This window comes from Falco rusticolus, chromosome 11 (genome assembly GCF_015220075.1).
Source record: "Falco rusticolus isolate bFalRus1 chromosome 11, bFalRus1.pri, whole genome shotgun sequence".
Lineage (NCBI taxonomy): Eukaryota > Metazoa > Chordata > Aves > Falconiformes > Falconidae > Falco > Falco rusticolus.
Window position 1 is genome coordinate 26424159 of NC_051197.1, and position 19820 is coordinate 26443978.

Below are 19820 nucleotides of genomic sequence, written 5' to 3' on the forward strand. Positions count from 1 at the left end.
CCCCAGCATGCCTTCTGAGCACTGGCGCTCACCCACCTGCCGTGGAAACGTTCACTAACTGAGTGAGCCTGTCTCACTGACTCTGGGAGGGTTGTTTTGGTACTTAGTAATGGTATGATAGAAGTGGTGCAGGGCTATTTTGTTTTATTTTTGAGCTGCTTTGGAAATGGTGATCAGTGCAATCCACCTGTGTTTCATGTATGTTCCTGTCTGACCCACCCTGGTGGCCACTGATGTATTTGCACATTCAAATCATTCCATTTTAGTTGATTTCCCTCTATCTCCCTTCTCCTTCCATCCCCATGGGGCAAATAAAGATTCCCTTTCTCCAAAGGAAACACCAGATGTTCTCTATCATCTCCCAAGTGCACGAGTATAAGTTTTTGTATTCCCTCACCATTTTTCTTACCCAATGACATCCCCCTCTTGGGTTGATGGTGGCTGGCCCAAAAGGAGATGATGTATATGGAAAAGTGGGTTCCAGAGCCAGAGAATTTGAGAAGGGCTGCAAGACCTGGTGGCACTTGCCTGGGGCTTCTTACACAAGTGGTGAGTGTAGAACCAATGATTTACTTTATGCTTAAACTAAATCCTGCTCCATTATTAATGACTTTATGGACTCCACCCGCCAGGCTGTCTCAGCCTAGCTTGCAAGTGCCTTCAAGGGAAAGCTTCTTCCTCTCTAACAGGGTGTTCGGAGTGGCTGAGACCTGTCCCTGCTCCCAGGGTCTGGGCTGAGTCTGCTCCCTCACTTGTGTGCACACATCTCTCTCACAGGCCTCACGTGCCCCTTGGGCAATGGGCAGGGCCCTGTTTCTGCTTTGCTGAGGACAGTCCCACTTGGCACCACTGCATACCTTTTCTAGGGTGCCTTTCACCCCCTCTGGGAGCGTTGGGACTGGTGTGAGAGCTGAAAAACAATAGCAACAGCTTCCTGATGACCAGCACTTCCCATGCACAGCAGGCTATGGATCAGCTGCCTCATATTTGATCGCTTCCTAAGGTGGCAGGAGCAAATTTTATATCTCTGAGCATCTGTTCCTGCTTGCTGGGGAAGTTGAACTCAGAGCAGGTGGAGCAGAAGAGCTCCATCAGCGCTGGGCTGTGCCACCTGGACCTATGACTACTCTGTTGTGCATCCTGTGACTGCTTCACATGGCACCACCTATCCCGTGCCTCACATCCGTGCTGAGGTCTTCTCTTTCCTGCCTCAGACAGGGGTAGGAGGCAGCGCAGCTTTCCCTTCACACACAGCAGGCCAGCACTGCTTCTCTGAGTCCACACCCAGCTGTGTGGTGAGTTCACCAGTTCTCATGTGGCCGGAAGGGACACAGCTGGTGGCTGCTGGGCAGCTCTGGTACTTGTTTAGCTTTTCCTTCCTTGTGTTACATCTCGTTCCCTTCCTCTCACTCCTGTGTGTAGCACCATCTTTCTCCTGCCTCTCACTTCGTAGGAGCCTTTGCGTCCTCGTCCTTATCTTTCCACCTTCCCTTCTCCATCCTGGCTCTGATCCCCAGCTGGCTTCCTGGTCTCTTGGGTACCATGGAGCCCAGGCATGGCACGAGGGAAGTCTTGGCTGGTGCTCCAGCAGCTCCCATCTCTTCTTGTGTGTGTGTTCTGCTGCAGATCTGTCCCTGGCCTCTGCTAGCATCACTGCTCTGAAGTGCCCCGTAGAGGAGCGTTATCCTAGGCTGAGGCAATCCCAGCTTTTCTGCTCTGTTCTCAAGGGCATCCCTTCATCCCTGCTAGCCCTGGCTGTGCACTCCTCTGCCCCACAGGAGGATCAGCCTGAGCATCCCATGCCTGAGAGCACCCTCTGCCAAACTGCAGTGCTTTGTGCTGTCTCGTAGCTCTTTGTGGAGGTCTCTCCTTCCATCTTCTCTCCGGTTCCCTGGCGATCTTTTTTTTTCCTTCCCTTCTTCCCAGCAGTGTGAAGACTTCCAGTGCAGCCAGCACACCTGGGTGTCCAGTGTCTGTGAGCCATGTGCGATTTGCAAGCCATGCAACCGAATTTCTTTGCCTGCAGGCTAGGTGTGAAAGACAGAGGAGTCTGTGAAAAATACTGCTGGGGTTGCACCCCTTGGTCTGCTTTGTTGGTAATACACAGAGAGCTGAGCAGCCCTTTTCCCATGGGATTTGCACCCTGGTGTGCTCCTGTTGCAATGGAAGGTTCAAGCACTTGGTGAACAGCAGCCAGGGCACAGTCTGCCCGATGTGCGCACTCCTCTGCTGCCCCAGCACCAGCTTCCTCTCCTTTCCCTGGTTTTTTGGCTGTTTTGGTTTTGTTTCTTCCCTCCCTCCTCTCTCCTCCTTGAGATTTGCGCTTCCTTTTTTCCACCTTAGTCCTGGCACGCTGGGAGCTATGCAGAGCTGTGGGTGATGGGGACAAGTGGGGTGCTGTGTCCTGGTACAAGAGGTGGTTCTCCCCTGCCCCAGGGCAGCTGTGCTGGCTGTGAGCCCCCAGCCCCTGGGCTCTCAGCCACAGGTCACGGTGACCTAGCCTGAGGAGCCATGTGCATGTGGCCCTCGCCCTCCCAGCAAAGCCTGCAGCTGAGGGTCTGCATCCCCTCACTCTTCAGGGCCCTGCAGGCACTGAGCCGTAGCCCTAGATCGTTTGTCACCTGGCAGGTTGTGTCCCCAGGGGCTCACAGGGCTGTGCTTTGGCTACGCTGAATGCCACCCGTGGGAGCTGCTGCTTTGCTGGGTTGCTGCTGCTGTTTCCAGCTGCCTCAGCATTTCGTTCCCAGCACAGCACTTCTCCGTGATGGCTGTCCTTGCTCCCTGGGGCACGGCTGCTTCGGAGAACAGGCTCCCCCGTGCAAGGTGATGCCTGCCTAGGCTTAGCGCTGAGGTGCCCATGATTTTTGCAGCCTCCTGGCGGTTGCTCGTCACAAGTGGGTCCCCTGAGCATGCCACCATCTGTGTGCTGTGCCAACACCCTGCCCTGCTGCAAGGCATGCTCCTGGCGGAGCCTTGACTCCTTCCCAGGAGCTGTGTGCTTCCCTGCTGGCTTCTTCAGCAGCAATGTTTGGCCTCTCTCCTACCAGGATTTACCTGCTTTCCCCTGCTCCATGTTCAGCTTTGCCTGGCAGCTCCAGACCTGACAGTGATGGGTTTGGCCATGGGCAAAGCAGCCGCATCTCCTGTGGGGCACAAGCAGCAGTGAAACCTGGCCCCCTGCACAGTTCCAGGGGGTGGTCCTGGGCCCTGTCCAAGCTCCCCTCTCCCTGGAGAGAAGGCGGATTGGGGGTACACCCATGTCCCAGCCCTGGCAGTCTGAGCCTCCGCAGAGCAGGCAGGGCCCTGTGGCTGCGCGGGAGCAAGGCCGCCCAAACGAGGGCTGCAAGTCCTCTCCCGGGGCCCTGCACCAGGGGGCCGGGAGCAGAGCTGTGGCCAAGCAGAAGAGTGTGCCCTCAGCTCGGTGGGGCAGGGTGGGCCCACATCCCCTGTGCGCTGTGGTATGGGACACAAGTGTCCCTTTAGCTCCACTGCAGCCCTGCCAAGGCCGGCATGGGGCTTGCGATGAGCCCAGTGCCACGTGTGACAGTAGGGTTTGGGTGATGGGGGCAGGGTGGCTGTTAGTGCCCCCCCTGGGCTGCCCCCACCTGGGTGGGTGATCAGGGGGCGTGCACCCCCACGCTGCTGCCGGGTTGGGGCAGTGCCAGTGAGGCTCCCTGATGCAGTGCACGCTGCTTCTGTTGCTTGTGGCTTGTGAAGTGGCAACAGGGTGGGTGCACATATGTTGGGGCAGCAAGCACGAAGTGGCGTGAAGGCAGAGATGTGGATGGAGCAGATGTGTCCCTGGGGCTGTCCGCTCCCTTGGTGCAGGGCCACCTCAGGGTGCTGGCTTCGAGCTCCAGCATGCGGGGGAGGGGCATTGGCAGGGAGCAGGGACAGTGGGGAGAGCTCAGTCCTGCTGGGAGCCACCCAGCACCAAGCATGTATGAGAGCAGGCACCTGCCCCCCGGCTGCCCACAGTGACCACAGGCATCATCATGTAGGAGGGGACAGAGGCAGTGCTGCCATTGCCACTGCTTTGAGCATCTTCTTGTGCTGTGCTGTCCCCTAGGTCAGGCCACAGGTACAGATGCTGATGATGCCAGCAGCACCTTTACCTACAGCATCAAGGAGGAGGCAGCCCATGGTGTGGCAACCCAGCACGTGAGTCAGGGCAGCATGGCACTGGGAACAGGAGTGGCACAGCTGGGCACTGTGCCACTGACAAACTGTGTCCTAGCCCCTTCGGAAATGTGCCTGGCACCCTCTGTCTTTGTCCCTCTAGAGCAGCCCCCAGGCCCCTAAGGAAAACAGGGGCACTGAAAGGACCCTGATGGGGAGCACAGCACCCACCGTGCCAGAGCAGATGCTGCAGGCAGAAAAGGAGCTGCAGGAGATGAAGGTGCAGCTGGAGAAAGCCGGCTTCTCCTCTGTCTCCCAGATCAGGCAAGAGCCCTGGGACACCAGAGCCAGTGGGTAGCCGTGGCTCGAGGGGGTATCCTGCGTCCTGGCTGCTGCCTGCCCTTCACAGTGCCTTGTACCCCCAGGGAGGTGATGCTGAGCCTGTGCCTGGAGAACACAGAGTTGAAGGAGCAGATTTACGAAGCCACGTCGCTGCTAGAGAGTGCGGAGCAGGAGGAGGCTGACATGGGCATCCCTCTGGCCCCCAAGTTCCACCAGCTACAGCAGAAGAGCTGCAATGCCCTTGCAGACCACCTGGCTGGGAGCAGTGGGGATGGCCAGTGGGTTCTGGCAGAGAGGGGAGCTGTGCCCGGCAAATGGCCGGTGCTGGAGGTACAGTGCCAGGGTGGCGTGCTCAAGACACCCTACCCTGGTACCCTGGGTGGAGGGGAGAGGAGCTGCGTACGTGCCTTGGACACAGGGGTCTGGGATGGGGCTGGAAACGGGGAGCTGACACCCCATCTCCCCTCTGGCAGGCGAAGGGTACAGTTCCCGGCAGAGCCTGGTCGGGGCTGGTCAAAGAGCTGTGCTCCCAGGTGGCGCAGGGCCAAAGGCAGTGCCAGGAGCTGCAGGACAAGCTCGCCGCCTCAAAGGCCATGTTGCAGGCACAAGCTGAGCAGCTGGAGAAGTACCACGTCCTGCTCTGTGAGTTAAAACCCTGGGTGGGATGGTGGGGTCGGGGTGGGGGGTGTCTGCGCCAGCCTGGCATGCCCTGCGTGCCGTGCGCACGAGGCAGGGTGGTGAATCCTGTCCTGAGGGGGACCCTGAGCTGACGGGGCTGCCCAGCAGGTGAACCCCACACACGGCAGCTCAGCAAGCAAGTGCAGGTAGACTTCCAGGACCTGGGTTACGAGACATGCGGGCGAAGTGAGACCGAGGCCGACCGGGATGAGGCCACTAGCCCTGGTAAGGAGAGCTGAGGCTTTGGGGACCCCTGTGCCTTGCCCGCCTGGCATGAAGAAGTGACACTGTGCCCTGTCCCCTTTGCAGAATGTGAGGAGCTGGAGGCCCCATTCCAGCCAGGGATGCCTAGGGCAGGCAAGGCTGCCCAGAAGACCATGGCCCCCGCAGATGTGGTGGCCCTGCACCAGCACATCCAGGACCGTAAGGCGCAGTTGCCTAATGCCAACAAGGTGACCCAGAGCCTGCAGCGCCGTACCCGTTCTGTCTCTGTCACCAGTGGCTACACCTCAGGTGCCGAGCAGCCCCCGCTGGGTCCCACAGCGCTGGCCTCCCCGGCCCACAGCCTCACTGACGAGGACGAGGGCTGGCAGTCAGACAGCCACAGCACCCTCTGCCCATCTGACCTGCGGGCACACCACAGCTGGCAGCAGCTGGAGCACCGCGTCTTCCCCCTCAAGGCACAGCTGTCTGCAACCAAGCCTGAGCAGCTGCAATCTGCGACTCAGTCATGGTATGGCCCTGGGGATTGGGACTAGACAGGGGGCCATGGGGGTCTCCAGGATGTGCCCAAGGGGGGCAGCTGTTTGTTGCGTGCTTTCCTTGTAGCTAGGTTCCTGGGGCATTGGCACAGTGGGGCAGAGCCCCAGTGGTAGATACTGGACAGACTCCCCCCATGGCACCCCATCCCTGCCATGCTCTCTGGGTGGGTCTGGAAGCCCTGTGAACCTCCTGCTTGCCCATCCCTTCTAGGAATTACCACCGGCTGATCCAAGCACAGGCTCGGGATCTCTGCCACCTGCGGCAGACGCTGCGGGAGGGCCACAGGATGAGCCACAGCCTAGCCCAGCACCTGCACCATGCCCTGCGGTCCTTTGAGGACCTCCTTCATGGCACCGACATTGACTACTATCTGGGCCAAGGCTTTCGGGAGCAGCTAGACCAGGGCAGGCAGCTGTCAGAGAGGCTCAGCAAGAAGCTGGGCACCAGTAAGTACCTTTTGGGGAGGGCACTGGGGCTGGACATCATGGGGCACGGTGTGCCAGGAAGGGGTGCTTCAATGGGTGCTGTGAAGAGCTGCGGCTATTTGGACACCATGTGCTGTGTGGGCTACCTGCTTCAAGCTGGGATATCCTGTCCTGCTATGGCTGTTGGGGAGTGGGCAGCCTGGGGCATGGAGACGTTAACCGGTTCCTCCTGGCTTATTTTTTCAGGAGATCGAGCATATGGGAAGGATAAAACCAGCCATGAACTCCTGACGCTGAGGTACCTGTTCCTAGAAAGTGCTTGGGGGCTCTGTGTGGGGACACTGGGGGTTATCACTGCTCTGGGAGTGGGGGTCTGGGTCCCCTTGGGCTCTCTGCTCTAGGTGGATGCCCTGGGGCTGCCACTGCTCTGGGGATGGGGAGCCCCAAGCTTGGGCTGGGCACCCTGTGGCTCCAGGCAGCCTTGCAGCACAGGTGGGATGTGGTGTGTCATGCTGGAGCATGCACAGCACAGCAGGGAGGAGCTGTGGAATGGGGGTCACCCTGCCCTGCCAGCCCTGAGGATGGGCCACCTCTGCAGGCTCAGCCAGGAACTCCAGGAGAAGGAGAAGGTGACCGAGAACCCGGAGGTGAAACTGCGGGAGCACTGTGAATCCCCTGGCAGCAACCGCCCACCCTCTGAGTTATCCTGCTCTGTCACCAGTTCCTCCTTCATATCTGAGGGGCTGGAGGCCCGCTCTGATGGGGATGAAGCCAGTGAGTGCAGCCAGTGCAGCCAGTGCCCTGAGGAGCCTGTCCGGCTTGCAGGTACCATGGGGTGCCTGCGGTGGCCTGCAAGCATGGGCTGGGGACATGCAGCCCCTCTGTGGTGTGTGGGTCGCTGCAGCAGTAGATGGCCATCAGACCTGGGCAGGGGCTGCCTGTGTGGCGCTGTGCCCCAGTGCCAACCTGGGGGGTGAGCACACAGCACCTGGGGCTGCAAGGGATCATCTCGGGGGGCCCTGCCATGGTACCACAGCCCTGCGAGGCTGGGACCTGACTGGCCTTTTGTGGGCTGTCCCATCCCACAGTGTCTCCAGATGTGGGGACTCGTGTGCCAGCATCCCCAGTGCCCATGGGGAGGAGGGGTCCCTGCCAGGCTGAGCCAGAGCTGTGCTAGCATCTCTCTCCATCTCTCTCCTGTCTCTAGGCCTCTGCTTTGACTCCTTGTCCAAACCTGTTAGTGCCCCCCTGCCTCCTCTGGCTTCCCAGCTGCCCCCCTTCCTGCTTGCTGGGTGCCCCACTCCCGCAGCCCCCCCACTCCTGGGCTGCTGTGGGACCCCTGTCTGCTCCCTGGCCGACGTGCAGCAGGAGCTGCAGGTGCTCCAGAGGCAGCTGGGAGAAAGTGAGCATGTGCCTCTGGCATGGGGCTGGTCCTGCCTGCCCCGCATGCTCTGCTGTGCTGCATGGCCCCCCACCCTCTCCCACTTGCCTGTCTTGCCCTGGCCTTTCTCCTGCTTGGGGCTACTGCTTTGAGGTTGGGTCCTATCACTCTGGCTGGGGGACGATGGGGACATGTGGCTGTCATGTAGAGAGGACCTGGTGGGTGGGATGGATGCAGCCTGAGGTAGCACTAGCCCGTGGCGTGGACACTTGCACATCCTAGGGCCTCTGGGAAAGGGCTGGTGTGGTTAGTTGTATAGGAGGAGCGGGGCTGAGACCCCTCAACTCATGTCACGTAATCAGCAAGCCCTGGCAGAGCCCCTGCTCTTCAGGGGGAACAGGTTTGACTGGGGCAGGAGGTCAGCAATAGGGGGTGACTGTGGGGGGACGCCGGGCTGCACTGTTGGGCAGAGCGAGAAGTGGGCAAAAAGCATGTGGCAGGAGCATGTTACCCCCCGTTCCTCCTCCCTGCTCTCCTCCTCCTCACCGCTTTGCCCTGTGTGTGCAGGCCTGACGCTGCCCGTGGCACCAGTGAAGCCCACAGCTCCACCGGGCTCCTTAGGAGAGGGCAGCAAAGCCCCAGCGTTGCTCAACCGACACGGTGCGCTGCAGAGCCTGGCTGGGATCCCCAGGGCCACTGACACCCGCGCCCGCTGCGGTGTGCCTGCTCCCGGCCAGCCGCTTTGCGGGGCCCTGCCATCGGGTTACCCCGCCAGCCAAAAGCTAACAGGTAAGGGCTGTGTTGGAGAGCAGGGGGGCACCCTGCCTGGGTGTGAGGGGACAGGGAGGAGACTTGGTACCACAGTGGCTGTGGGACATGGCTCTAGTGTGGGGCAGGACAGAGGGTGGCACGAGGCAGGTGGCGCAGCCATCTCCCTGCCCTGAGCCACCTCCCCGGCTGTGGCAGGGGCCGACCTGCTGGAGGAACACTTGGTGGAGATCCGCAGCCTGCGCCAGCGCCTCGAGGAGTCCATCTGCACCCATGACCGGCTCCAGGAGCAACTTGAGCGCCGCCTGGCCTCCACCAGCAAGGCCACCGGTACAGTGCCGCACTGAGGCCAGGGCTGCTGGGGGGGGCAGGCTTTGCACGCCCCCTTGCACAGGGAGGGTGCTCACCCTGTGCGTGGCGGCATGCTGGGGAGAGAGACTCGGCACCACTCCCCCTCTGCAGGGCTGCCCAGCGACATCCATGCCCAGACACGGGAGCTGAGGCTGCAGCTGAGCAGGGAGAACCAGGCTCTGAGTGAGGACAACCGGACTCTGAGGCTTCAGCGCGACCACCTCTCCCAAGGTGGGGCTGCACCACCAGCACCCTGGGTCTGAGTCCCAGAGGGTGCTGGCTGAGCGGGGTGGCAGTGACACCTCCATGCTCTCTGTCCCCAGAGCTAGCGCAGGTGCAGGAGGCGTTCCTGACTGCCTGCGCCCGGGCACGGGAAGCTGAAGCAGAGCTGGACCAGAGGCACAGGAATCAGCAGAAGCTGGTGGATGAGCTCACCGAGTACCAAAAGAGTGTCCGCCGGCTCCGGGATGAGCAGCGCTCTTTGCAGGAGAAAAACAACAGGTAAGCTTCGGGGCACTGGGGCTTTGGGGCCAGCAGGGCTGGGTGGCATGGCTGGCACCGTACCCATGTGTCACCTCTCTGCAGGCTGCAGCACAGAGTGATGCTCCAGCAGCAGCAGTGTGAGGAGCACTGCCGGCTCCTGCAGACCACGCGCACGGAGCTGCACGTCTGTGAGAGCCTCCCTGGCCCCTCTGCTGAGGCCCACGCAGGTACGGGACCCGCATCCAGTGCCCCCAGCCCCGGCCGCCTGCCCCGGCCCTTCTGCCCAGCTCCTGGTCTTGGGAGGCCTGGCCCCTCTGCAACGCTTGGGCGGTCCCAAGCACCTCGCCTGTTGTGGCAGCAGGAGTGACATGGTGGCCCTGCTGGCAGGCGGAGAGGGAGGGCAGGAGCGCAGCAGCCCCAGGCACAGAGCCACACCTGTCCGCAGGGGCTCACATGCTTCTTGTTCCAGGCTGCTTCCCGTCTCCTCCGGTGCGGGATGTTGGCACAAGTCTAGCAGCTCCCCACTTCTCCCCACTGCCCTCTGACATGTTGGCGGCCCAGCGGATAGCCGGTGGGTACTGGAGCCTGCCCACCTCTGTGCCTCAGGGGCTGCTGAGACCTGACAAAGTTGTGGCAGCACCCTTGCTGAGCAGGGGTGGTGAGCCCAGGGCAGAGCCAAGCCCCCGGGATGGGATTGGGACAGCCATGGGGGGAGCAGGCAGTGGTTCTCACCGAGCCCTGCTTGTTCCCTAGAGCCACGTGGGGCAGACCCACTGGCAAAGAAGAGCAAGGAACCGACACAGGCTCACGTTGTTGCCTGCCCTAACACCTACCGGGCCCTGGAGCAGCGCATCCTGAAGGGGAAAGGGCTGGCCCATGAGCTGATGTCTCTCATGCACCCAGCGACCAGGCTGCCCAGCTGCCCGCTGCCGGGAAAGGAGGTAAAGCATGGGCAGGATGGGGCTGGCGGCAGCTGGGGGCCAGACTCTCTGTGGACCATGCATCAAGCTGCTCCTCAGCCCAATACTCGCCCCGAGGCCTGCAGGGCTGGCAAGCGGCTGGTAGCTTCCAGCCCGGGGGCTGCTGCTGGCACTGCCCTGCTGTGTCGGGCTGGGCACGGCGAGTCCCCGGGTGCGGCAGATACAGGTGCCACGGCAGCACCCCACTCCTGCACCCTTCTCCCGCAGGTCCTGGGGTGGTCAGGCATGGGGCACCTCTGCAGCAGTGCCAGCACCCTGCACAGCATCCTGGAGGAGTGCACATCTCTCCTCACTGCCTTCTGGAGCACCGTGCTGCCCGTCAGCCCTGCCCAGCACCAGGACAAGGTAAGGACAGGGCGGGGTGGGGTGCTGCAGGGGCCGGGGGGGCGGCTGCTCACTGCTCATCACGCTCGTCTTGTCCCAGGAACAGGCGCTACAGGGTGAGATTGCGACGCTGCAGGCCCGGCTTGCTGAGCGGGAGGATGCTCTGCAGAGCATGGCCCATCAGCTGCAGAGTACAGCCCAGCTCAAGGACAAGATGGAGCAGTTTATCGTGACCCACTGTACGTGGCCTGGGTGGCATCCTGCTGCGGGGTGGCACCGCCAAGCTGGGCTGGTCCCCATGCGCATGGGGTGGCTCCACAGCACAGGGACCTCACCGACCCCCTCTCTCTCCCTCACAGTGACCAGGACCCACAATATGCTGCGCAAGGCCAGGACAAACCTGGAGGTGAGTTCGCCCTGGCACTCGGCGGCGCATGATAGGGGCAGGTGCCCCTCCCCTGGGGAACCCTGATGCCCTGGGGATGGGCACAGATAGCAGATACCCCTCTGCCCTGGGGCAGAGTGGTGGGCAGCAGGGTGCTGAGGGGTCAGCTGGGTGCATGTGCTGGGGGGAACACAGCGACCCATTTTCTTCAACTGTCCCCAGGGCACGGCAGCCACCTGGTGCAGGCCCGACGTGGCAGCACTCCCTCTTGCTGCCACTCGCCAGGTGAAGGCCCAGCAGGCCCTGCCCGTCTCGTGAGCACCGGGCACGAAGCGATGCCCGCTGCGGCCCAGCAGCATTTCACACCCCCTCACCCTAGAACTTGGTCCCAGTTGTAACCCTGCTACCTACCCGTCCCTGCTCGTGTCTGTATATGTATATAGATAGGTATAGCGGAGCTGCGTTCTGGGGGCTCCCCGGGCACGTCAGGGCCCCGGTGCGGGAGGAAGATGTAAGAAATGCCATGTTCTGTTCAGGAGTTGTAAGTTCCTAATAAAGGTCTACTTTGGGTTGTGTTTCTGCCACGCTCATCTCTTGCAGCTCTCTGTGCCCCGCTCCCCAAGGTACCCCCAGTGCAGGGTGCCGTAGGCACTGGCTGGCCCCCGTGGGGATGGGCACTGAGCCCCACCCCAGCACCCCAAGGGCAGCTCTGCACCCCACTAGGTGCTCCCTCTCCTCCTCTCCGGGGTCCCCCTCCAACACCAAGCCAGCAGCATGGAGAACAATAAATACTGTAATAAATAGAGAAAACCCTGTCACATGGCACTGCTCCGGCAGCAGGTGGTGCGGCCGGGGACCGGGGGCAGCTGCTCTGCTCCGCTCTCCCCAGGCCCCCTCCAGCGTGGGTGTGCGCAGGTGCCCCTCCGGCTGTGGCAAATCCTGCCGATGCTGGGGACGGGGCGCGCGGTCCTTGTCGGTGCTGTCCCAGTGGCAGGTAAGCGTGGCTGCGTCCGGCTGTACCCTCCCTCCTGCTGGCTCAGTGCTGAACCTGGCAGAGGGCCGGGGCTGCAGCCAGAGCCCAGCGCCCTCCTCCAAGCTGGGGAGCCCCACAGCCAGGGCTGCGGGACGTGGGGCAGGCTGGGGTGCCCCAGAGCCCCTGGGGATCAAGGTGGCCTTGGAGATTCATCAATAGCACAGCAACCTTCGGCAAGCAGGACACGGTCCTGGAGGCCTGGGCTGGGGGCAGTGCCAGGACCTTGTAGGCCAGAGAAGAAGGGCAGGGTGAAGCCGTTTCCGTGCTGGGCACAAGGAAAGGCTATTCTGGTGAGCGTCCAAGTGGCCCCCAGACTCACAGAAGCCAAGGGGAGCTGTAGTTGGGCGGAAACCAAGGGTTAAATCAAACCACACCAGTAGGATGGGGCCCGTGTCCCTGCCAGGTTTGAGGCTGGAGCCAGCAGCCAGTTCTCACACAGTCCCGTGGCCCAGTGTGTGCAGACAAAGCGGCATTTCGTGTCCTGCGTGGGGGGGCGGGCGAGGCCCCAGCTCAGATGGGCTTGTACAGCAGCGTGGTGACGTACTTCTTCTTGTAGCGGTGCGTGGCGCTGAGCACCATCACTCCGTCCTGAGAAAGGCACCGCATCAGTGGAGGCGGGCGGGAGAGCAGCGCAGCCTGGCCGCGCCGAGCGGGCGTGGGGAGCAGCCCCAGCCCGGCCTGCCGCCCGAGGCTCCCAGCCAGCAGCGCACATCCAACACCCCGGACAGGGAGGCAGGGCAGAGCAAAGGGAGGCTCTGGTGCACAGCAGGAGAGCCCAGAGCTGCTCAGCTCCACCACGCTGCAGGCAGGCAGGCAGCTAAAGGGAACTGTAAGGAGACAACCACCTACACCCACGCGCGCGCCACGCTTCACCGGGCAGCCGAGCTGTCCTGCATGGGTCCTCCCACCCCTGCACCACCCTCTACACCTCACAGCCGCCCAGTTTCTGCTCCCTGGAGGTGCTGCAGGCTCCTGGGAGCCACAGCAGCTCCCCTTCCCTCACCCAGCGGCCTCAGGGGACCTGCCCTTACCTTGATGGAGAGCGCGTAGAGGTGATTGAGCATGACGTGGTTGGGCTCGGGCAGCAGTGCTGGGTCACACTAGGAGAAGAGGAGTGTCACAGGGGAACAGCAGAGCCCTGACCCCCCAGCCATCACAGGGAGCTGCCATCTCAGGCAATCTGAGCTGCTGGTGTCTCTGGCTGTTCTGAACAGGAACAGAGCTCAGCTAAGCAGGCAGAGCAAGGGGCCAAACCAGTGTGGTTAATGGGAAAAGTGATGCTTTTCCCAGGAAATGCCAAGGGGAGACCAGGCTCCCTGCAGGGAGGACTCCCTTTCCACCCCCAGCGTGGCGCTCTGTGCTGGCAGTATGCTGGTACCCACCGAGATATTGGTGTCCTTGTTCAGGATGACCTGGAGGAGGTGAGGTGGGAGGATGGGTGGGGATTTGAAGCGCTCCTCAGGCCGGTATACGTACATCTCTTGGCCATAAGGTCCAGGCGGTGAACTTGATAAGTCTAAAGAGAAGAGAAAGGAGGAGACGTGAAATGGCTAAAGCAGGACTGGCGAGCACAGAGCAGCTCTCAAGAAGCTGGGAAGGACCCAGCAGGGTCTTCCAGGCACAAACATCTCCCATGAGCCATGACACCATATCCTACAGCAACAGCTCAGCCTTTTCACTGCACAACAAGCAGCCAGGTGAGCCCCGGGCATTTCCAAGCAGGGCTGCAAGCCAGTACATGCACTAACACAACACAAGCGCCCTGCAGCATCCACCCCAAGACCCCTGCACGTGGCGCTCAGCACAGCTGAGTCCCTCTCCCTGTAGCGAGCAGCCAGCTCGCCCCAGAGCTGTACCCTTTGCAGCAGGGGCACAGCAAGCAGCACGCCTGCGTGCTCTCGGTGCTGCAGGACTGCCTGACAAGGAGGTCCCAGGAAGGACAAAATGGGAAGTCTAGACTGAGCAGCTGCTCAACCCACGTGAGGGACCACAGGAGCTTGGGGGCGCTGGAAGCTGGGCTAACCGTATCTCCCCACCACACCTGACCTGACCATTTCGGAACACTCAGCACCCAGAAGGGCTCCATCTCCCTGGAGCTACTGCTGCTTGCTGGCTTCTTTCCAGCAAAGTATATCCTGCTCAGGCTTGGCAAGGACGTGAAGATGAGCTCTATCTGAGCTCCATCTGAGACAGGGTTTGTACCAGGGATGGCAGCTCACACTCGGAGCGCCCTGGTCCGAAACACGACCGAGCTACCTGCCAGCATTACACACCGAGCCAGCACTGCCAGTGTCTGCACGGTAACCTAACCTGCTGCTGTAACACAAGTGGAGAGGGAGGTCTGCAATGTGCTAGCACTAGTACAAATTACTTTGGCGTGAAAACCAAGAGTAGCTGCTGAAAATAACCTGGATTCTGCTCTTGCCTAGCTTGTACCCCAGATTAGATGACTTACAGTTGAGCAGACAGAAAGGCCTGACGTTCTTGGCGTCCACCAGTCTGAAACGGCCACCTCTGCCGCGCACAGGCACTGACCCTGCTCCAGGACACGGCTAGCACAGGACAAGTTACACCAGCACAGCCCCTCCATAGAAATGAGGCCTCAGCTGTGGGCTGCTGAGGACATGCTGCCAAGCGCTACTCTTCCCAGGTGCAGGCCCACACCTCTGCTCAAGGGGTCTGTCTGACCCCAGAGCAGTGAGTCTCAGAGTAGAGGAGGTGGAAACTAGCACATGCAAAGCTGTAATGCCACATAAAAACTCACCCCGACCTGAGGTTTCTGAGCTCTCCAGGGAATCCACCTTCAAAGCATCGAAGACTTCAAAGTCAGACTTCTTGACGTGAATCAGGTTGTTAATTGTCCCCATCTGGCTGGTGACCACTGGCTGGAAAGAACTGACCTAAGAGTCTTTCTATGTTTACCTCCAATCAAAGCACACCCAACGCATCCTAGATCCTCCTGGCCCGAGCTGCCATCGCTGTGCCATTACCTCAGAGCACCAGTGGCCAGTGTCTAGCTCTGCTCTGCACTTGCTGATCTCTGCTGTTTACCCTGAGGGGATTTTCCTTTACTCCCAGTCTCCTACATCACCTCCTATTTTCACCCTCCATCCTGCTACATGCCAATTGGCAAGTGTCTTCTCCTTCCCATGCTGCTACCACATGATTCAGTTGGGAGAACCGGCAAGTGAGTGCTGACCCCTTGGCCCATCATCCCATGTAGCCAATTCTTAAATGGACTTAAAGGCCTTCTGGTGTTTCCCTGCCCCTCAGTACCTCCCCAGCATTTCCCCGTACAGTGTGTCTAAGCCCAGAGGAACCAGCCTCTGAAAGGACTCATGGGATGGAGATGCCCCTTTTGTTTTGGCACATACCCTCTGCTCTTCCTGTTCCCCCTCTGCTGCAGTTACATCACGTCTAGTCCCCTGCATAAGACAAGATCTGCAGGATTAACACTCTGAGCATTACCTCGGATGGGTCATGGACCCACTGGCCATCCACAAAAAATTTGTACTGGTGTTCTCCTTCTGGGAGGTCCAGGATAGCGACAAAGTCGTTGTGGCTGTGCAGAGAGAACAGACATGCAACAGCATTACCCTGTTGATGCTCTGTGTGCTGCTTTTCCATGGGGTTCCAGAAAACAGCACTTGTTCATGCACTGCCCAGCCCCTCTACACCAACACCTTCATGCAGGGTTAGGCTTGCTCATCGTCAGTGATCTAAGGCACAGACTCAATGGGAGTGAGCGTTCAGAGCACTAGCATGGCTCAAACCCTTAGGAGTCCAGCTGCACGGAGAGCTGCAGGCAGTCCAGCCCTGTATGCACAGAGAACGTGACAGGCACCCTGCGCAAGACACTGGGGAGGACGCATGGGCAAAGCATCTAACCCTGCGCTGGCACTGCAGGACGCGGGCAGCAAGTGTAGCAGCTCTGTTTGTGAAGCCTGCAATTGAGATAAACCCATTCCAGAAGATTTGCTGGGATTACGCCCAGAGTCCTACAGGGCGTTTCCACCGAAATCACAGATGTATTGCAGGACAGCAACAACATCATTGGGGCAGGAAGACACGTGAGGGACAAACAAACAACCCCTGCTGGCAACAACACAACTAGGCACAGGGTAAGGCCACAGCCAAGGGAAGAGCTGACAGCTTCCAGAGGACTGCTGCATACCTGGGCAGGGCTCTGCTGCCAAGACCAGCTGCTGCGTGGCATCCAGCTGGGCAAGCAATGTGGCCCATCCTGCCCTGCCCCTCCGTTTCACAACCTCCCACCACCACCACAGCACCACCCAGGGAAGAAGATCATTATGTACTTGGGCTCAGACCCTACAGCTTGGGTGAACTGAGAAAAGCCAGGTGAGCAAAAGGAACAGCAACCAGCACAGAGAAGGGAAAACACTCCCTTCAATGGAGCAGAGGAGAACGTAGAGTAACCTGAGGGACTGGCTACCTCTTGATGAGCGGGATCTTGGTGCTCCAGTTGTTGAAAGATCCGGAGATGAAGACTTCTTTGCCTCCATCGGCCCAGCGGATGACAGTGGGACGAGCCTGTTGGGATGGTTTCGCTGACTCCTCCAGATCTGGCTGCCATGACACAAACTCCTTGTCCCCAGGAATCTGAGCAAAGAAAATCAGAGCCTGACGGAGACACAGAGACGATCGGGACCACGTTCACTCCCCCCCAGCCCATCTACACAACCGAGACAAGAGCATCGCAGAATGCCTCCAGCCTCCCAGCTCTCCACAGCCCCCTCACATAGTCAGGAGCACAGCCTCGCACAGCCAGTGAGCTGAAGCCCCAGCCAGGTCCCCAGAAGGCAGGACAGGGAAGGCAGTGACCAGCCCCTACCTTGGAGTCATGGGTACTGAAAACACTGGGGTCATCAGTGCTGCCCACCATGATCTTGTGTGGGTGCTCCTTGGCAGGGTGGGGGGCACCGGATCCATCCGAGCGATGGGACTTGGAGCCATGGCGCTCCCCAGACACTCGCTCACTGGTAGTGTTCCCCATGACAGTTCAGCAGCCCCTGTGAGAGAGAGGACGTCAGTGTGGCTGTGTCTATAGACTCTGGCAGTGAGGAGGGGAGCAAAGGCGCTGTTTCCCAGTGTTCTTTGCCAGGGGAGACTGACAGCAGCTCTAAAATAGGCCCAAAGTTCATTCCCACTGCCAAGTTTGGGAGCTGAATGGGAATTTAATAAACAAGACAGCTTGACCTAATTATAGTCATATCCTTATGAACCATCACTCTAGTTAAGCCAGTAATTGTTATACTCCAAAACTGATACTAGTTATGCTGCGTTCCACACAAGCCCTCAGCAGCCAGCTTAATAGAGGGGCTGACAGGAAAAATAAAGCCAACCTTTATGGCAAATCAACTGCTTAGCATTAACAGAGGCTCTTTCATAGTCCTGCAGTCAGGCTCTACAGACAAATCCCCTACATCCAGCAAGAAAACAGCCGGAGAGTGAAAGTAGCAGCTGTTTAACAGCTCCCAACAAATCTCCAAGAGCTTGTGGGCAGAAGAGCAGAGCCTAGCGCCTGGCAAAGGTGACAGAGAGCATTTAAATTGCCCGAGTGGAATCGTCCAAGCTGGAGCTTGGCCAAGGTGTAGGACTAATGCTGTAGTGTCTGCAAAAAGCTCGGCTCTTGATGGCATTCACTTATGATTCACCAAGCAAGTCACCATGCCAGCTGCGGCACAGCGCAGCGAGAAGGTCTGCTTGTGACCCTCACCAGTGGCACCACCCCGGGCACTCTGGCATCTGCCTGGCCATCTGGAGGCACAAGATGAAGGAAGCCGCCTGAATGCCAGGAGGTGGGCCATCATCCCCAGTCTCACCCAGCTCAGAGAACGCAGAACAGAAGTGGCCATACGGCACCAGGCCAGGAATAATTACGTGCCTCTTGGGACAAACAACAAAGCCTCTGCAAGCTACACGGGGCTTGTCAGGCCTTACCCAGTTCCCAGCAGCCAAGATGGACCGGGGTTCTTTCCCCCTTCCCACAGTTATTTTGCAGCTTTCAGCTTACCGTGCCGATCATGGGCTCTGCAGGGCAAGGCAAGCCTGCCTTGGTTCATGTGCTTAGTTGTGACATTTGAGGATTTGTTTAGAAGATCAAATTATAAGAAGGGTGCCAGGCAAGGCTGCCAGCCAAAGCCAGGCTTTAGAACATTATGGAGCAATTACTAAAGCATTTCTTAAATCCTGAGGGCTAAAAGGCAGCTCGGGAGGGCAGCTAACCCATACCAGCATCCCCTCTCGGTAAGGATCAAGTGTACCTGAAGATCCAGGTCAGATGAGGGCCATCATTTGCTCTGACACCTTCCCCCTTTGCCCCGAAGGAGGCTCAGTCAGCTCCTCACAAAACCTGCCCCTGTGCCACTAGACCTGCTGTGGAGGAGCTTCTTCCCCAGTATCTCCGCTAAGGCTCCCTTACTACTATCTATGGGGAGGAAGGCAGGAAAGGCTGAACATTCTCTTGTACCAAGACTGACCTGAGAGATGCGTGCAGGTGTTAACAGGTGTGAAAGCTTCTCTTTCTCTTCTCTAAAAGGAATCCAGTCCCTCTGGCTGTCCCTTACAGGTCACGCTCTCCAAATGCCTCCTGAGGTTTCTCCCAAGCGGCGGCTCCTCTCCAGCGCATGGTATCCAAAACCCCGTGCAGACAAGACCACCCCACCTCCTGCATCGCAGGCACCCTGCTGCGCTGGGACAGCCAACTCTTTGAACATAGCCTGCGGTACTTGGCTTTTTACTGAATGAACTTCTACAGCTCAAACCCTCCTGCATTCAGACAAGCCCCCATAGCACAGCACGCTCCAAGGGACGTACACAAGTACCTCCAAGGCACCGATGGAAACGCTGCCCATACCAAAGCCCAAGCGAAGCCTCCACGGTGCCTCAGCGCATCTGCTGCCAGTTTGGCAGCAAGCCGCTGCCAGCTGCAGTCCGCAGCACGGTGGGTGCCTGCTGCCGGATTGCAAGACCCTTCCACCTCCCCACTCGGACCACCACACTGGAAACACCACACCTTGCCATGTCTCGCTTGCCACCTCTCCCACCCGGCCAGCAAACCCCCGGGACACCAGCTTCCCGCAGCGGGGAACACTGGCCAGCCTGGCAGGGTTTGTTCTGGGCGGACGGGGTCTCTGCTCAGCACCCTCCCTGCCCGCAGCCTGCCCGGCCGGCACCTCCGGGGTTACCCGGGGAAGCCGGGCTCCGCTCCCGCCTCCCGAGGGGAAGCCGAGCTCGGGGTGCCGTGAGGTGAAGGGGATGAGCCGGGGAGAGCCGCGCTCCCTGCCCGGCCCCGCCGAGCAGCACGGCCGGGAGCAGGGCTCTGCCAGGCGGCGGCAGCGCGGTCACGGCACGGCCGGCCCCCGGGCCCCGCTCCCCTGCCCTGCCAGCGCCCGCCGCGGCCCTGAGGAGCCGGCAGGCGGCAGCGGCCCGGCCGGGCCCTCCTGAAGGGGCTGCGGGGCACGGCTCAGGCCGGCCACAGAACGAGGGGCGCAGGCCACCGCAGCATGGCCCGGGGGGGGCGCCCAGCCATGCCTCACCCACCTTCTCCCGCCCACCCGCCGGCGGCCTGGCCAGCCGTGACACCCCGCCGTCACCCCCGGCCCCGCACCGCGGCCCCACCTGCCCGCCGCCGCCGCCGCCCCGCTCTCCGCCTCCGTCCAAAATGGCGACACCCCCCGCCGCCACCGCCAGCCTCTGCGGGGCGCTCTGGCCCGCCCCCGCGCGCCGCTCTATGGCCGCGCCCCCCCCTCCGCGGACCCGCTTCCCC

At 60.4% G+C, this 19820-nt stretch overlaps 2 protein-coding genes across 16 annotated transcripts in view; one reads left to right on the plus strand and one right to left on the minus strand.

Annotated features, from left to right (window-relative positions):
• LOC119155584 (myomegalin-like) overlaps window positions 1–11588 on the plus strand; it is a 35963-nt gene extending 24375 nt beyond the window's left edge. For 3 of the 7 annotated variants that reach the window (XM_037404402.1, XM_037404398.1, XM_037404404.1), the window contains 21 exons: window positions 4070–4161; window positions 4283–4443; window positions 4545–4791; window positions 4935–5103; window positions 5245–5364; window positions 5449–5872; window positions 6112–6347; window positions 6573–6624; window positions 6925–7151; window positions 7534–7728; window positions 8275–8496; window positions 8674–8805; window positions 8938–9057; window positions 9150–9327; window positions 9412–9536; window positions 9779–9880; window positions 10063–10250; window positions 10497–10634; window positions 10714–10852; window positions 10973–11019; window positions 11221–11588. In XM_037404402.1, the coding sequence (XP_037260299.1) occupies window positions 4070–4161; window positions 4283–4443; window positions 4545–4791; window positions 4935–5103; window positions 5245–5364; window positions 5449–5872; window positions 6112–6347; window positions 6573–6624; window positions 6925–7151; window positions 7534–7728; window positions 8275–8496; window positions 8674–8805; window positions 8938–9057; window positions 9150–9327; window positions 9412–9536; window positions 9779–9880; window positions 10063–10250; window positions 10497–10634; window positions 10714–10852; window positions 10973–11019; window positions 11221–11316 (3410 nt within the window). In that variant the 3' untranslated portion in view covers window positions 11317–11588. The remainder of the gene's footprint in view (window positions 1–4069; window positions 4162–4282; window positions 4444–4544; window positions 4792–4934; window positions 5104–5244; window positions 5365–5448; window positions 5873–6111; window positions 6348–6572; window positions 6625–6924; window positions 7152–7533; window positions 7729–8274; window positions 8497–8673; window positions 8806–8937; window positions 9058–9149; window positions 9328–9411; window positions 9537–9778; window positions 9881–10062; window positions 10251–10496; window positions 10635–10713; window positions 10853–10972; window positions 11020–11220) is intronic. The other 4 variants (XM_037404400.1, XM_037404399.1, XM_037404401.1 and 1 more) reach the window with 4 other exon arrangements.
• A 185-nt stretch (window positions 11589–11773) lies between these two features.
• On the minus strand, window positions 11774–19721 carry PRKAB2 (protein kinase AMP-activated non-catalytic subunit beta 2). 9 transcript variants are annotated; one of them, XM_037404415.1, is made up of 9 exons: window positions 19673–19719; window positions 18532–18738; window positions 16884–17061; window positions 16485–16651; window positions 15500–15593; window positions 14796–14916; window positions 13414–13547; window positions 13063–13131; window positions 11774–12619 (listed from the first exon to the last, which is right to left on the minus strand). In XM_037404415.1, exons 3-9 carry the CDS (start codon window positions 17043–17045, stop codon window positions 12542–12544), a joined length of 825 nt encoding a protein of 274 aa, XP_037260312.1. In that variant the 5' UTR covers window positions 17046–17061; window positions 18532–18738; window positions 19673–19719; the 3' UTR covers window positions 11774–12541. The 9 variants fall into 9 exon arrangements, 6 of the variants coding, with proteins under 6 accessions (XP_037260312.1, XP_037260311.1, XP_037260315.1 ...); XM_037404414.1 differs by having other exon boundaries at window positions 18532–18771; window positions 19673–19698; XM_037404418.1 differs by lacking the exon at window positions 18532–18738 and having other exon boundaries at window positions 14802–14916; window positions 19673–19721.
• Between the last annotated feature and the right edge of the window lie 99 nt (window positions 19722–19820).